Source organism: Bombus huntii, chromosome 14, assembly GCF_024542735.1.
Source record: "Bombus huntii isolate Logan2020A chromosome 14, iyBomHunt1.1, whole genome shotgun sequence".
Classification (NCBI taxonomy): Eukaryota; Metazoa; Arthropoda; class Insecta; order Hymenoptera; family Apidae; genus Bombus; species Bombus huntii.
Window position 1 is genome coordinate 10,140,868 of NC_066251.1, and position 16,001 is coordinate 10,156,868.

Sequence of the window (16,001 nt, forward strand, 5' to 3'; positions counted from 1 at the left end):
TTTAAACGTTTGCAAAATACATCGAATTTTTCTTTACTGAAAATATTGCCACAAGGAATTATTTTTCAACATTCTGATTTGATTAAAGATTTTCGGTACTTTTAATGTAAATCATCTTTTATGTATTCTTCTTTGTCTGAATACAAACCCTAACAGTGTTCCAACATGTTTGATCGAATACTGGCATTGACCCAAAATCAACGCACCGGAAAAGTCAGCAACCGGCTAAGCAATTCGTCTTTTATGCATGTCGGAATCACGTAATGTCTCGCGATTCCGCCAGTTTACTGAGGCTTCCTAGACTGGAATGCCGCCGCGAGTAAAAGAAACCGAAATGAAATTTTGATTCGTAATAAAAATGCTTCACGCATAATGAACATTTCTATTCTTCGTTAGCGATTGCATCCTCTTCCGATAGAATCAAACGTGGAATATACATGAAATATAAACTCACCATTGGAGATAATCACCTCGATTTCTTTTATACAAATCTCCTCTATCTATGTATCATCCTTCCGTTACCTGAAAAATAAAAATGAAACGTCAGAGAGAGAGAGAGAGAGATTTACTCCTTTCAATTTTTGATCCATACTTCCGTTTAAAAAAGTTGCAAAGAAATCAGATAAGAAATCTTGCAAGGGATTCTATATAAAAGTAGACAAGTAAATCTTTAAGGATTCCACATAGAGATTGTTTCGATTGGAATGCTTTTATGCCATATTTTAGAAAAAGTAAACTGAAACATTTTCTCGAATTCCACTTTACTTCTTTCATTTTCGTATATCCCATTGTTCATAAATTATCCAAAAGAACTCAATTAAACTCAAACGTTAAGATCGAATCTACAGGGTGATTAAGTCTTCTTGGAACTAAATTTCTAAAAAAGGAAACAGAAAAGAATAAAATTAAATGCGGAAGAAAATAGGGCGAATGCTATCCCGAAGGAAGCTCGGAAAGGAGACGCGGTGTCCGTTCGAGGCCGTCACTGCTCGCGAAGAAGACGCGGTAAGGATGGTTGTTAGTGGAGGCAGCAAGCATGCATTAACAGTACTCTGGATGGGCCGGTGGTTCTCTGGTTCCTTGATTTCCGTTCCTCCCCTCCAGGAGACAGTACCCGTTGGAGGAACATCTACCACGGAGGGAGAATTCTTGCGTGGTACACGCGCCTCAGTTCATCGGGAATCTTCGTCAAAATTGCATCCCTCTCTGTGCAATTCCTTCTACCAGGAAGTGTGTTTCTCGCGTGTTTTGCGTTCACGATTAAAGAAACAAGGATAAGGAAGGGAGACACTTCGGCTGGAACATGTGGATCGTTCTGATCGCTGGATTTTGCACGGTGGGTGTCAAACTTCGGTTTTTACCTTTTTATGTGGATCCTGCGAAAGGATTCGCACGATGCTCGGAACTCCGGTGAATTTGCACTTTAAAATTATCGATCTCACGCCTGACACTTGTCGTTGATTACGTAGGGAGAATTATTTGAAATCACATTCCAAAGAGAACGAATTCTGTGATAGTATAGTAACTCGACTTTTCAACCCATTTTCCTCTTGTTCTTTCGTTTCACTTCTTACAACTTTGTCGAGCTTTTAGATGAAGGATTTATGGAATTCTATCTTTCTTTTTTTATGTGTTTCTACGTCTTGATAAATTTATAGGAAAACTTTCAAATTCTCTGTAGGGTTGGGGTGATAATGATGTTTTCATCTCGTAGCGGAGATATAAAATTTTATTTGCATAAGAAGACCGCGGGTATAATACTTAGAAGGCGTTTCACGTCGAAATGTTAACTCGGATCTTCTTAACGCGTTCGGTGCGAGCGGTATTCTATCAAACTTTTTCAATTCCGACTGTTCTTTTAAATTACTGGTTTAGAAGTCACAGATAAATGAATCGAAATCTGAAGATTACGTCCATGCAAAAAAATAGAATTTATTGAGTTACATTAGAAATACCTCTTTAATTTAATCACGTATCGCTTTGAATATATATTTTTAGTAGGACAGTCTATTTATATTAACACGTATTTTGTATATTCAGAGTTCAGGGTTAAAACAGTGTAAAAGACACTATATATAATATAAAAAACTATAATTTATGACGTGCAATAAATTAATCGCAGGAGTATAAAATATAAGTAAGACTAGTATACCAACAATATGTATATCGATACAAGAGAATATAATGAATAAACTATCCGATAATCAGATATAAATCTTTCCAAATCAGATTTCGTTAATTTATACCATCCCAAGGCCTCAACGTTCGATCGTTAGTAAATTCAAGATTTCTTCATCAACAGGCTATACAGGAAGTTATTAACTTGTATGGCATCCCATATGCGGAGACAAATCCATGTCATCCTGCCAAAAGCGCCAGTGAGAAATAAAGAATTTACGGCGCCATAAAAGAGACGGGTGCGGTTCTTTCGTAAAAAAGAATAAAACGTAAAAATGTATATAGTTATCTAGGAAGTAATCTCGAGGGAACCAGGCGCACACGAGGGCCCGTTTCACGTAACAGATTCGGCTGTTTGTCTCTTCCCGTTAACTTTCCGCGCATCAATCGAATCGGAGCGTACCGCGCACACGCGCATGTAGCACTTTACGTAAATTCTTCCACGCGTGTATTATACACCACTGCTCTGTTAATTTGCCTTTAATTTAACGACACGGTATCTACAACATACCTGCAACAAATTTAACAATTACATCTGAGATATTATAACATTTATTAATTATTTATCGATATCGATGAAATCTAATTACGTATTGGACTGAGGATTATTATGCAAATTTACACTTTTGCCAGTACAAGGAAAGAAATAGAATCTGAATAGAAATTTATAACATCTATAAAAAAAATAACGGCAAATACACTATCTTGGAAATTTGATGTATTTTTCCGTATTGTATGTATTCTACCATATTCTATTTTTACAATTCTTTATTTTTCCATTTCTTGAGATTTCGTATAAATGCACAGAAATCCGTAGTCTACTTGATCACAATTTTTCAAATTCAAGTCATTTTCACTTGTGACATACTTTACCCGTAAGCCCCTGAAATATGAAAAAATTGAGAAGGCGATACGTATACGACTGTGGAAAGTACCTTACAGTATGATAAAAAAGTGAAGTGTTACGTTCCAATTTCGATAAGCGGCGATTTATACGAAATAAACAGAAACGCAGCGATACAGCGTTCCTATTACCGCCATCGAGTTTGCCATTATTATTACGGCTACAATCGGTAGTATTATTATTCGCAGTTTCAATTGAATTTCGTGATACAGAGAACAGGATCGCGTTCGTTCATCAAACGAGACCCGACCGGTGTCGGACGATCGATCGAAAAAACATTAACGTTTCGATAAAAGTCCTATCGACCGGCAGCAATCCATAGTTTGGCATTCAATTTGAAACAAGGCTTGATCAAACTTCTATTAACTCCACAAATTGGATACCTCGACTGTCACGACCACGCAGCAACTGGGGTCCTCTTATTTTTCCCTCCCAACCGGTCGGTTTCTTCTTTAATGCGAATAGTTTCCGTTTAACGATTCGGAAATCATCGTCGGACGTTCCAATTCCATCGAAAACTTTGTGTTTCAGCGTCGTTTGCTTCACCCGTGCCCGATTAAAGTGCTGTTACAATAACAGTTTCGACGCACGCCATATCGGCCAAGTAATGGCTCAATGATTATTAACTCTTTAACCGTATCGATTTTTAAATTAGTAACTTCTTTCGGCCATGGATTTAAAATTTTGTTAAACGATCGGATCTTTTCATTTTTGTCTGCTCAAAAGTTTGCACTATCTTTTACTCCTTAAACAAAACAAATTTTTGAGTATAATATCTCTGAGATATAAAAACGTTATATTTTGACTTCTATTTTGAAGTATAATTAATTACAGTTTCAATGCTATGAAATATTATAATGTATGAAATATTTACCTACTTGAGGAAGTCATTATTTCTTTTGGAATTCCAATATGTTTCAAATTTTCGTGGTAGAATTATGCTAAGTAGAATTATGTACATGGGTAGTAGACAGTAGGATCCTACTTGTCGTTATTTTTACTTAATTCTACTTATACCTGAGGAAACGATTTGGATAACTGGACATCTTATAACAGGAGATCGCTGATTTTCTTCACTATCTATAATTTGTCACTGAAATAACCGGAGAGTATGTTCGAATAACTGTATTCGAACGTATGTTACCCATTCTTTTGCTTACTAACGTACGCAAAATTGTAAGCGTTCGTATAATTGGAATAAGATTCACCAATAATTCGATGTACAATAACTTACCAACCAGTAACATTAGATTCCATTGCACATTACAATCACAGGCTAAATGACTAATATTGTTAGTATGTTAACTAACTACATAGATCCTACCAGTTCTTTTGTTTATATAAGTACATAAGAAAGCTATCAATAATATGATAGATATAATATTGACACATACATCAATATAAATGTGCCTCTAGATCTTACAGAACACAGAAATAATATATTTCATATTATAATGATAAGTCTGGTATCCACATGCTTTTATTTTTTTCGAGCATCATAAAACAGTTTAGATAAAAGGGACTAAGTAATTTTCTATGTTAAAACACTTACGCAACAAGTTCAGTATCTTGTTTTTTCCAGCCAACGGATAAAAAACACAATGTCTGTGAAAACATCCTTGTGACAACTGTTTACATCCTTGTGACATCTTAATTGCTAATTAAGGTAACTGCGCGAAAAATCTATAAATTATTTATAATTCTATGTAGTTTTAATATCGTGCTATTTAATATGCATGCAGTTGACACAGATGATCCAAGGTAATTTATTAGCCCGACTTGAAATCGTTAATTACGCGGCTGCATTTGGATCACGTTTTTCCAATTTCGCCGCGAATTTTTCGTAAATCCGCTCGTTTCATATCGTCGTCCATTCAAGATTATTGATGAAAAATCAGTGAACCTGAAATAATTAATGATACGACACAGTAAATCGGTGTATTTCGATTAAATCCGATGAGATTTTGTTTAAATTAATCGCTCTTCAAGTACGTTGACTCAATTACCCTCGCTCATACCTGCCCTCAATTATACTCATTTTTTCGCGTTTAATACAAAGCTTAATAAAAGCGGGAAACAAGAGTGAATTTCTATAATATTTTTGCAGTCCGTGGATGATTATTACATTCAGTATTTAATGAATATAAACCGCGCACATTAAGCGTTTACTGTATGAACATTGATTTTGTCACATTAACTTTTATGATCATTGAATATATTCACTTTATCGATAAAAATTCGTCGAATAATCAACATCCTTAATCAGCGATAGGTCATTTTGATTTGAAATAAGCAGTTTTTAAGTACTTTTGTAATAAGTTTTTGCCTCTCATATTACTGGGCTCAGTATCTAATTATAAAAATAGTTTTAATATTTTTATTAACATTACGTAATAGTATTAATTTAATGGCGTTTGTTACTATAACGGAATATTAAATAATTATGGATCATGTAAATGAAATTGTTGATTGTACCTTCTACCGGCAAATTATTTCCCTATTTCTCAATTATGTTAATACTAGTGTGAGTTCAATGACTCTTTGGTAATTATAAAAAACAAAAGTAATTCGATAAGTTACATTGTTTATAAAAGATTTGTGTACCTGAAATTTCCCCTTCCTGGATAATAATTAATAAATAACTATAAATTTCAACATAAAACAATTCTCTACCAAGATTCCATGCTTTTAATCGTATTCGTAAAAATATGATCTTGCATAAATACTCGCTAAATTATCATATTAATAAGACATCTAGAGAGTTGACAAGGTACACCCTTTTATCGATCAGCTTATCAATCGTATCGCGGAAATCGAGCAATCCTGAAAGCTGGGTTGACCTACCTCGAAGAAATAACCATGACCTGTACTACGATTATACGCCTGGCTGACCGTACGATGAACAACCAGTATGGTACGCATACATATAACGAATAACTTAGGCGGGCACCAGAGCGTTTCTCTACACCGTTACTCGTATTGAAGTCTTTTCTCTTCGCGTGTTGGTCACCTTGTTTCGTATCGAAGTTTTATACGGCGCTGGACATCGAAGGGAATGGTAAAAAGGCGCCTTGGGCTCGATATCGAGGAAAAAGTCCAAGGCGACCCACGTTAATTAAAGAAATTACTTTATCTATAGTCGTGAGAGGTCACTCAACGCTATCCTCCAGATGTTCAGATGAAAAAACGGCCGTCTCGAGGATAGTAACACGGCTGAACAGATGTTATTTCACGGTGAAATAGTTCAAAAGTTTGTTAGTAAAGTATGTTAATGGTTAATGCACTCCTGTTACCGCGAAACGTTCGCTCAACTATGAAATTCTTCGTTGCCATGCCCGCATTGTATTTTGTATCATTAACACCGAGGTTACGGCATTCTTTCACCTCTTTTTATCTTGCTCCTCTCTGTCGCTGAATCTCATCTTTAATTACGATCAAACGTAGCGTAAACTCGTGCTGACGGTGTACGTGTGTACACTATCGCTCAAAAGTATTCAAATACTTGATCTTTATTATTCACAGGATGTATTTTAATTAAAAAAGTGCATGTTGTAAAGCTACACTATGGATATTTTGACGCATTAAATAATAAATAAATGATGAATTAAATCGTCCGAAGTAACCCAATGCCTTTGAGCGGTAGTGGCAGGCATTTATGTACATTGTACATCGTTTATAAGATCTTGTTATGGAAATATACGCGATAGATAACGGCATCAGCGGAAACTGACGTAAGAGATAATTAAAAGCGTGATTGAATTTCCATAGATAGTTTTATCTCTAAGTGTCCATGAATATTATATTTCAAGGCAATTGGAAAGGAAAAAACTACATGCAAGAAGGAAATGAATTACGTACCAGAAGGTCACGAATGTCGTTCGAGCAAACCTGTGTAGATGAATGACTGTCGTATTGTTTCAGGTTGCCGCCACCGTTGCTCAGGATTACGAGGTCTCTGACATTCAGTGCAGCGGCGCAGGATCAGCAGCCGATCTCCTGACAGCGAAGATCAAAAGACCAGTTGGCTTCAGAGGGGCGCCGCTCTTTGCCGACGACAGATCCGCCAATCCGCTTACCGACATTCACTGCCAGATCAGGCCAGATCCCAATGATCCTCAGGAAGATAACTATTTCCTGAAGGTGACTGACTTCTCGAGATGCGGCATCCTGAAGAGAAACGTGAGTCATCGATCGAAATTTTGCTTCCTGCGCTCGTTGATTGTCCGTGTCCGCGTTCTGCTACGCGCGTCGATAAACCGAAACCGATCAACTAATAAATGCTTTCGTATTATCAACTTGTCACGTAACTGATCGCAAAATTCGATTATCGATCGCTTCTTGCTCAGATCAGATGATCGATGAACACACGCGACATCTACGATTGTCTTGTATATACATCTAGGGAAGATTTTTATATATTTCTAACGAAACGTAACTACAGTATAACAATATAAATATCGTACATTGCAAACTATTCTGACATATCGTATGAATTTATATAATGCGATTGTATATTACCGTAATTGTTAAAAAATGAATATTCCAAATATTTAAATCTAGCACTTGAAAGAATCTTGAAATTTATCGTTGACATTACATATAGATATGAGCTGTTAGTTATCTAACTCGTTAAGGACTAAATAATGAAGTACATAAATAATTAAATAAAAAATACATAAAAGCTAGGAAAGAGATACGATGAACAAAATTTTATTGTCATTAGGGTTTCATTCACCTGCGAGTATGGTTTCCGGCATTTCCCGGAGTCGTCATGCTAGCCGATCAAGAATTGATCTTAATGTGCCGACCACCTGAGCCAACGTTACTCCGTCACAAAGCTGCCGGTTTCGCTGGAACCTTGTAAGTTATTGTTCCACATTGACAAGATCGTGTTTTATCTGATAACTCCTATGGAAACAGACATGAATTGCAAAGAGACTCGAATAAATATTTACTTTGCTTAAAGTTATTTATGGTATTGGTGATAATTCTCATCGTTTAATTATCTAGATCACCGACAAAAGTATACATGTATGTACATATGTATAATAAAACTTTCAGCAGTTCATTCTATAAAAAAAAATATGCGTAAACAAAAATTTTCATGTTGGCACCGTATTGCGGAAAATATTTGAAATATGTCGTGTACAAATTTTGTTTTCTAAATTTTGAAATTCTAATCTCTTTCAGTCCTCACGGGGCAAGAGTATCTGGGGTGGTCGAAGAAACACCTGGACGACTGGAGTACGAGGTAGCCCTTTACCGCGAAGCTACGGGCAACGTATCGGACGCATCGGGGTCGCAGACTGTCGATCAAGCGGTTCCCATTGGTACAAAGCTTCAGTTAAGAGCTCGAATCAGTGCAGACAGTGCATGGGGTTACATTAAACTGTTGGAAGTGACCGTTAGTCCCGATCCCGATCAGCCTCACGCACCAGGAAGTGTCGTGTTGGTGAAGGACGGCTGTAGAAATCGAGATTTCGCGTCAATAATTCCTCATCAACCAGCCCGTTATCGAGAGAGAAAGAACGAAGTTTTCCTCGATTTCGAAGCCTTTCTCCTCAGTTCCATGAGAGAACGTTCCACGCTGTGGATCCACTCGCAGATCAAGGCTTGCATGGAACCTCAGGACTGCCAACCGGTAAGGACATAATTTACGGTCCAATTTAACTTGTGGTTGACGTCTGAATGAGTGGCTATTCACCTGTTCAGCTTTGTAATTCGCTTTCTGACATAACAAAAACATTCGTCCTTTAGAGGGCTCGTGCTTAGGAGTTTGCGGTTTTTCAAATAATTATTTGCAAACATAAAAACGAGATTTACGTACTAAAATGATAAAGAAAGAATCTAAATTCATAATGGATTTGTAATTAATTCGATTGATATGTCAAATTTATACTTTTATTTTCTTAAATTACAAATTGTTAATTATTTAAAAATCTCTTTGTGATCAAGTGACAGTACAAGTGTCAATATCTAGTAACAGAAGATGGCAAAATTAATATTTTAAACGATCATAATTCAAAAGCATTAACATTTGACAAAAGTGTTTCTTCTATTTACAGAAATCGTAAGAATAAATAACATATAACAACCTATTTACAGGATTTTTGTCTCGATCTTTTTGAACCATCGGGACATGGAAAGAAGAAAAAACGATCTATCGTAGAAGGTACGAACGAATATTTTCCTAAAGTCGACCGCTTGATAAAGGAATACAACGATTCGATACCTTATACGAAATTTAAGGAAAATATCGAATACACGGTGATGATGCCTGATGGTGAGTTAAAAAAAATTCCATTCTTTAAACTCGTTAATACTAAAATAGTAATTGCTATTTTCAAGTATTTAGAACATATTTTTATTGTAATTGTTGAAGTATGTAACTTTAATAAAATGAATCTTCAAAATTCATCACCTACGTATTTTGTGATTTTTAGATATATATCAGAAAGTGACTGCTGGACTTGAAAACAGTTGCGGTAGTTTTCTTTACGTTGCAACAGGACTTGGTGCACTTCTGGTTTTATCAGCTTTTATCATGTGCTATCTTGCAACAAGACTTCACAATTTGTCGTCAACTATACCACAAAATAAATCGATCGACGAACTAGTACGAGATCGTGCTAGAAAATATTCTGAACAAACACCAGGCTACACCGGCCGATCTACGGTACAATAGCAAAATGCAAATATTATATTACATATATATTTTATTATGCTCAATCAAAATGAAACAGTAGTTTTCGTGAAATGAAATAAGAAACCAAATTAACAGAACGACTTATGGTACGGATATAAGCAAAATATCATACAAAAATAACAGAATTGTATTATAACGTAATATTTTTTTAAATATCTGTGAGCGTTAAGAGATTATATACTAAACTAAAAACACAAAGTTTAAAAAATATATGAAAGTAATATATTTAATTAATATATTTAATGTATATTATTTAAGGTAGATAAGATAGATAAAATTTGATAAGACTTGGTAGAATTACTGCAAAGATACGGATATGTTATATATTATTACATATTTGTGTATAACATAAAAAAACAAATGTAATTTACGATCTTTAGCAAATATTAAATTCTTCACTATTGCTCTTTGTAACTGATCATTCACTTTTGCACGTTTTACACAACAAATTGCACGAAAAATTTATTTTATTTCATTTCTCACATTAAATACTTATTACATAATTGCAAATCTACTTCTCCGCTATTTCAACATTTTGTTAAACGTGCAGTGCTATTACGTGACCTGAAACAGTGCGTATATAATCTTTAATAGTAAGTAATCCTAAATGAACCGTATTAATTTACTCATTATAGAATAATTTACTCATATCCGTTACGGTTGAATATAACTATAATGTATTTTCTTTTGAGGGTGATTGTGACTCAATGTACATACATACAGTAGTAGAATACTATTTGTTATTTATAAAGAAAATGTTATCATTTAAAGATACCTAACTACAAATTTCTTAATTGGTCGAATAAACGAATAGGTATAGAAATATTACAAAATATTTACTGTATTAATATGATCGCATATAAGTTATTTATTGCAAAATAAAACATCACTACATTTTTATGCATGTCACAGTTTTAGGAATATTAAATTATTGATAGAAATTAAATCGATCGCTCCATTTCGCAATATTTTATAACATGTCATTCTATTACATGTTTATGAATATAACATAGTGAGGGATGTGGTAATGCTGTGCAATCGCGCGTATATAAATTAGGATACAAGGGCGGACTAAGACTCAAATTTTTATTGTAGAAATATAAAAATGGGACCTCTTGTGTTCTTATCTAATACGCATGCACATTCGTACAATAAATATGTGTGTGTAACTCAATTAGCGAGCAGCATCAATTACGTGCCTGATTTAAACAAAAACAGAAAGGTCCTATACAGAGTTCTCTTTCAATTCCCACATCGCATCCACTTACACGCTAACATATGACTCGCGCACTCGTATCTTTATATCTCTATGAGTTTTACTGGGAGATTACAATTCTACATAGAGTGGATCCAAGTCCGTAAAACCTCTAAACCCTATTGCCTCACCGGGAATTTTCCCAAACCCCCCAATAGCTAGTCCGCCCCTGTAGATACAGTTTATAACAATCAACTTTACTTAAATAAAGTAAAGAATATAAGAAAAAAATTCTACATCAAATAGATTTCGGTCTACAGATAATAAGAGCGTAATAAGAGCAAAATAAAAACGTAGAACAGATTGCCTACTTTGTATCACGATCAAAATGTATCTTTGGTTAATATTTAGTTTCAAGTAAAAATAATGTAACATGATTATGTTACAAAATGTGGCACTTACGATTTATTTTACAATTTTAACATTTGTTTATAAATGTACATTTTCCTTGTCATATGCATAAATGCATTGTCAATTCGTATTAATTAAATGCACATGTATTTGATAATAACGATTACAAGTATTATTTCTTGTATACACAATAAGTCTACAAATACTGCACAATTAAATATTGTAAAAAAAATATCGATTGCAAATGCACAAAATTACATTTCATAGAACAATAATACTATAATAAACAATTTATTTAAATAATTATGTTACTATTATCTTTAATTATTATAATATTGTGTCTTTATGTGCTATGAAGAATATATATAGTTATTTTTCCTTCCAAATAATTATGCAAAATTATTATAGTCATACTCCAACTATATTCTAAGTTATAAGAAAAAATATTTAATGTAAAAACAGATTTAAAAATAATCATAACATTCCACAAACTAATCATTTAAGAGTTAATAAGATAGATTTAATAATTTACACTTATAAATTTATTTACTATTTCCACTTTATGTGCTATACAAAAAGAATCCAATTATAAACTAGATTTAACTAAGTGACTATGAAATTAAAAATATACATGTTTTGGTTGTAAAATGTTTATAAAATCATTTGCTTAAATTTTTAATTTCATATAGATTAATTATAGTAATAAAATAGTGCATATATTGTCAAAAAAATAAACAATGCCTTAAATATGATGATAAAATCTCTGTAAAAAAATACATAAAATATATAAGTAAAACCTAACATTGTAAAAGTTCCATTTTTATATAATATTCACATCATGATACATAATCAAAAGCTTATTAATAATATCCTAGTACCAAATTTTAATACCAGATTTATATATATGTGTGCATATTTAGACTTAGCATGTAACATAAAATAAGCTGCTCTAAACCTTCCTAATTAGAAATATTTAAGTTTACAAATATTCACAATCTTTTGCATACCTTTATCGTTGTATTTGTTTTTGTCGTTGAGTTGTTGGAAAAAAAATTGTCTATAATATGTTAATACCTTAAATATTTAACATGGTTATAAATATTTAAACCACACATATTTTCAAATAGAATTAAATAATTTAAATATTAGTGTGATATCATATTTACAAATATGTTCCATAAAATATAATTATCACACACTTTGAGTGTACAGAATAAATTATTCAGTCCTTTCTTTTTTCTGAGACTTTATGAAGGCTTCGTAAGCTGCTTGTTCTTTTTTTTCCTTCTTTAAATTCCTATTTTCAAATTCCAACCTGCAATTAAGCACTATATCAAAACATCGTGAGCCTGTCTTAAAACATTGGGATATGCAAATATGTTTTACAATCTTAATTATGATAAAATAAATAAATTATAAATTTCTTTGTAAAGAATACACACTTACACAAACTACACGTAAATAGAAATATAAGATGAATCCATGAAGTGTTTGATAGCATAAACTTGCATATCCCATTATAAAAGCATGAGTGATGAATGATATAAAATTTCAAAATAAAGTAAAGAAAAAGATGCTTATTTGAAGCTGAATGAGGAATGACAAAATGCAAGATGGCAAGATTCAACATATCAACAGTTGTTCAAGTTTTTAATTATTATTATGTTTTAACTATAATTATTATTTTATTTAATTATTATGTATTGTTTTAATTATTATATGTAGTTCATATGACCTAGGAAGACAAAATACTGCATACAGTACATCTTTTTTGTGGAATTATTTAGTAATAATAATCTTGAGTAATTTTGAGTAATATTGAATATCGACTATATTTATATTATAAAAAAAATATTATATGAAATAAAAATATTTCTATATCTTTTATTTAATGAAGTATGATAATTTTAAATGCTCATTAAAGTTACACAATCATTATTAGATATATTTAACATTTTTCTATTGAGTGATAATTTTAAAAAACAATTACATTTAAGTTTAATATAAATCTAAATATTTTGTAATATTAAAATATAATATTAAAATTAAAAATTATTTTCAACATTTATTATTACTCATGTTCATTTCCTCTAAAACAGCACAATTAATTTCAAAATTGTATTTTGTTTAGTTTTAATCTTGTATTTTAAAGTAACAATGTGTTAGTATTTAATGTATTAGATATATGCACATTATATGTAATTTTAATTTAGAATTTAACAGTAATCTTTGTAATAATTTATAAATTATTTTTAGTCATACATCCACTTATAGCATATAAAAATAACGTACCTGTGAAGAATTATGCGTTCAACAATTTTCTCTGTTGTCATGTCATTACCACTATCCAATAATTTAAATTTATTCTGCCTTTTAGGTTCAGTATATGGATCTGAACCATCCTCAGAAGGCATAATAGGAGTCTGACCATGACAAACAATAGCTACATCGAAATGTTCCATAAGATCTTTAGTAACTTCATATGGAGCCCCAATTACTACTTCATTAACATACTATATGTAAATCAAATAATAGACTTTAAATATACTGTAGCTCAACTGGTATTTTATAAGATATTTGAAATATTTTATTTCTTACTTTGCATGCCAGCACACTAAGTACTCTTTCATGAAGATTCATAATTGGATGATTACCATATTTATATCTATTAACCACTGGATCTGTATGAAGTCCAACTATAAGATAATCACCTTCTTTTTTTGCAACTTCTAGGAAATCTAAATGACCAACATGAAAAAGATCAAATGCTCCTGCTACATAAACTATTTTATCTCCAGGTTGTGGACTTTTCCCATCACTGAATTGGATAATTTTTTGTGTAGTAGGTAAGAATTGTGAACAACCTGTCCATGGACTCCGTGCTGTTCTATCTTGACCCATGCTTTTACTAGGTTCTCTATCAACACTATATTCACTATCTCCTTGTTTAAAATGTTGCCGTGTCATTAACAGCATTCGGCCTACTAGATCAGTTGTTGATACACCAGCTGTTCTTTGAACTTCCCTGTAATAATTATACTTGCTTATATTTTATTTATTCCTAACTTTTATTATTATTAACTCTCTTATATTAATTTATTTTATATATACCTATAACGACCTGCTGCTTTGACCAAATGATACGTGTCTACACCATCCGCTGTCATGGTGATATCATCACCATGAACACAAAAATCACAATTGTATTTGTCTAATGTTTCTAAAGTCGTAACATAAGGTGCTCCTTCAACTACCTCATCTACCCACTTGATACCACGAACCATTTTGTACCTAATATAAATATATTTAATTACAGAACAACCATAACTTAATTTGCTTTAATGCTAAAAGTATAATAATTTGCTTATGATATTACTTGCACAACATTAATTATTTTTTATATATTTATACATAATTAACAAAAATTGCTATAAAAGTTATTTAAAATTCAAAGTAATTCAATTGTTTTATTTGAATAAAGATATACCTTTCTTGTTCCATAAATACTGGTGGTCCCTTATGCTTAGTAATTTCTTCATCTGTATGTACACCCACAACTAGATAATCACCTAATGCCTTCGCTTGACGCAAGGAATTCGCGTGGCCAAAATGCACCATGTCATAGCTGTATTGAAAAAATAATCATTTGAAAAAAATATTTGTACATTTATAACGAAATGTACAGGTGAAAAGTTTAAATGTATTTGTTTGATAGCGGAATTCGCGTAGTTTAATATAATAAAGGTTTTATAAATTGTCTCGTACATAATACGTTAAAACGTAAAAAAAGAATGAAAACGGCAATTATAACAGTGTCACAGATATGAACTACTCAAAATTATCACTGTAATTTCTGTTATACGTATAATTTTCTATCACTGTATACATATAATTGTGTCATTCGTATCAAAACTTTATTGATCGACATCCTATTAACAAAAAGTCATAGTCATACACCAAGTGTGGACAACAAGCACGTAAAATTTAAATTAAGTATAGGACAAATATAATTTAATAAGAACTTACCATCCATCACACCATACTCTTACTTCTTTGCGATTTTCTGTCATAATGAATGAAATTGATACTTATAATACAAAACAGAAAAAATTCTTTTGCTCAATAAATAATAACCGGTAACTACAAAGCACACTACACGAAATCTTGGAGTGCACTGCGCTGACTGCGCGTATTGCCGACTCACGCGTCATTCGTCGCGTCATATACTTTTCATCAATTCATCCCCACTTCGATTATCATTAATATACATATGTGTATAATACTGTATCGGTAGTAGACGATATATATGTATAAATATATATATCTTGGATATATCTCATAAATCATCAAACTTGAAAAAATAAAATTTTTATGTTCTTTACCTTACAATTATGAGATTATTGCAATTAAGTTTTGAGGATTTTCTGATGAACATATGTCTGATTGATTTACCGATAGCACATATCTCACTTTCGCCTTCGAGCCTCCAATAATTTTTAGGTACATACTTAAGACAGGAATCCACCGGAAAATTAAGATAAACTTCCTAACTATAGTACACTACACTAAATTTAAAAATATTTGTTCCAATATGTACAGAATCATAT

General features: G+C 32.3%; 2 protein-coding genes and 1 long non-coding RNA gene across 5 annotated transcripts; 1 reads left to right on the forward strand and 2 right to left on the reverse strand.

Annotated features, from left to right (window-relative positions):
* Window positions 1-2,074: 2,074 nt before the first annotated feature.
* On the reverse strand, window positions 2,075-7,011 carry LOC126872848 (uncharacterized). The gene is made up of 3 exons (XR_007692224.1): window positions 6,971-7,011; window positions 3,957-4,985; window positions 2,075-3,827 (listed from the first exon to the last, which is right to left on the reverse strand). It is a non-coding gene; the product is annotated as an uncharacterized LOC126872848 (long non-coding RNA).
* Window positions 6,983-10,003, forward strand: LOC126872827 (uncharacterized). The gene is made up of 5 exons (XM_050633017.1): window positions 6,983-7,261; window positions 7,806-7,942; window positions 8,273-8,723; window positions 9,188-9,365; window positions 9,526-10,003. The coding sequence occupies exons 1-5, from the start codon at window positions 6,983-6,985 to the stop codon at window positions 9,765-9,767; spliced, it is 1,287 nt and encodes a 428-aa protein (XP_050488974.1). The 3' UTR covers window positions 9,768-10,003.
* A 633-nt stretch (window positions 10,004-10,636) lies between these two features.
* LOC126872830 (ethanolamine-phosphate cytidylyltransferase) lies at window positions 10,637-15,641 on the reverse strand. 3 transcript variants are annotated; one of them, XR_007692208.1, is made up of 7 exons: window positions 15,421-15,638; window positions 14,882-15,019; window positions 14,506-14,685; window positions 13,993-14,419; window positions 13,687-13,907; window positions 12,402-12,709; window positions 10,637-12,157 (listed from the first exon to the last, which is right to left on the reverse strand). XR_007692208.1 is itself a non-coding variant. In XM_050633022.1 (6 exons), exons 1-6 carry the CDS (start codon window positions 15,462-15,464, stop codon window positions 12,716-12,718), a joined length of 1,017 nt encoding a protein of 338 aa, XP_050488979.1. In that variant the 5' UTR covers window positions 15,465-15,641; the 3' UTR covers window positions 10,637-12,715. The 3 variants fall into 3 exon arrangements, 2 of the variants coding, with proteins under 2 accessions (XP_050488979.1, XP_050488978.1); XM_050633022.1 differs by having other exon boundaries at window positions 10,637-12,722; window positions 15,421-15,641; XM_050633021.1 differs by having other exon boundaries at window positions 10,637-12,709.
* Between the last annotated feature and the right edge of the window lie 360 nt (window positions 15,642-16,001).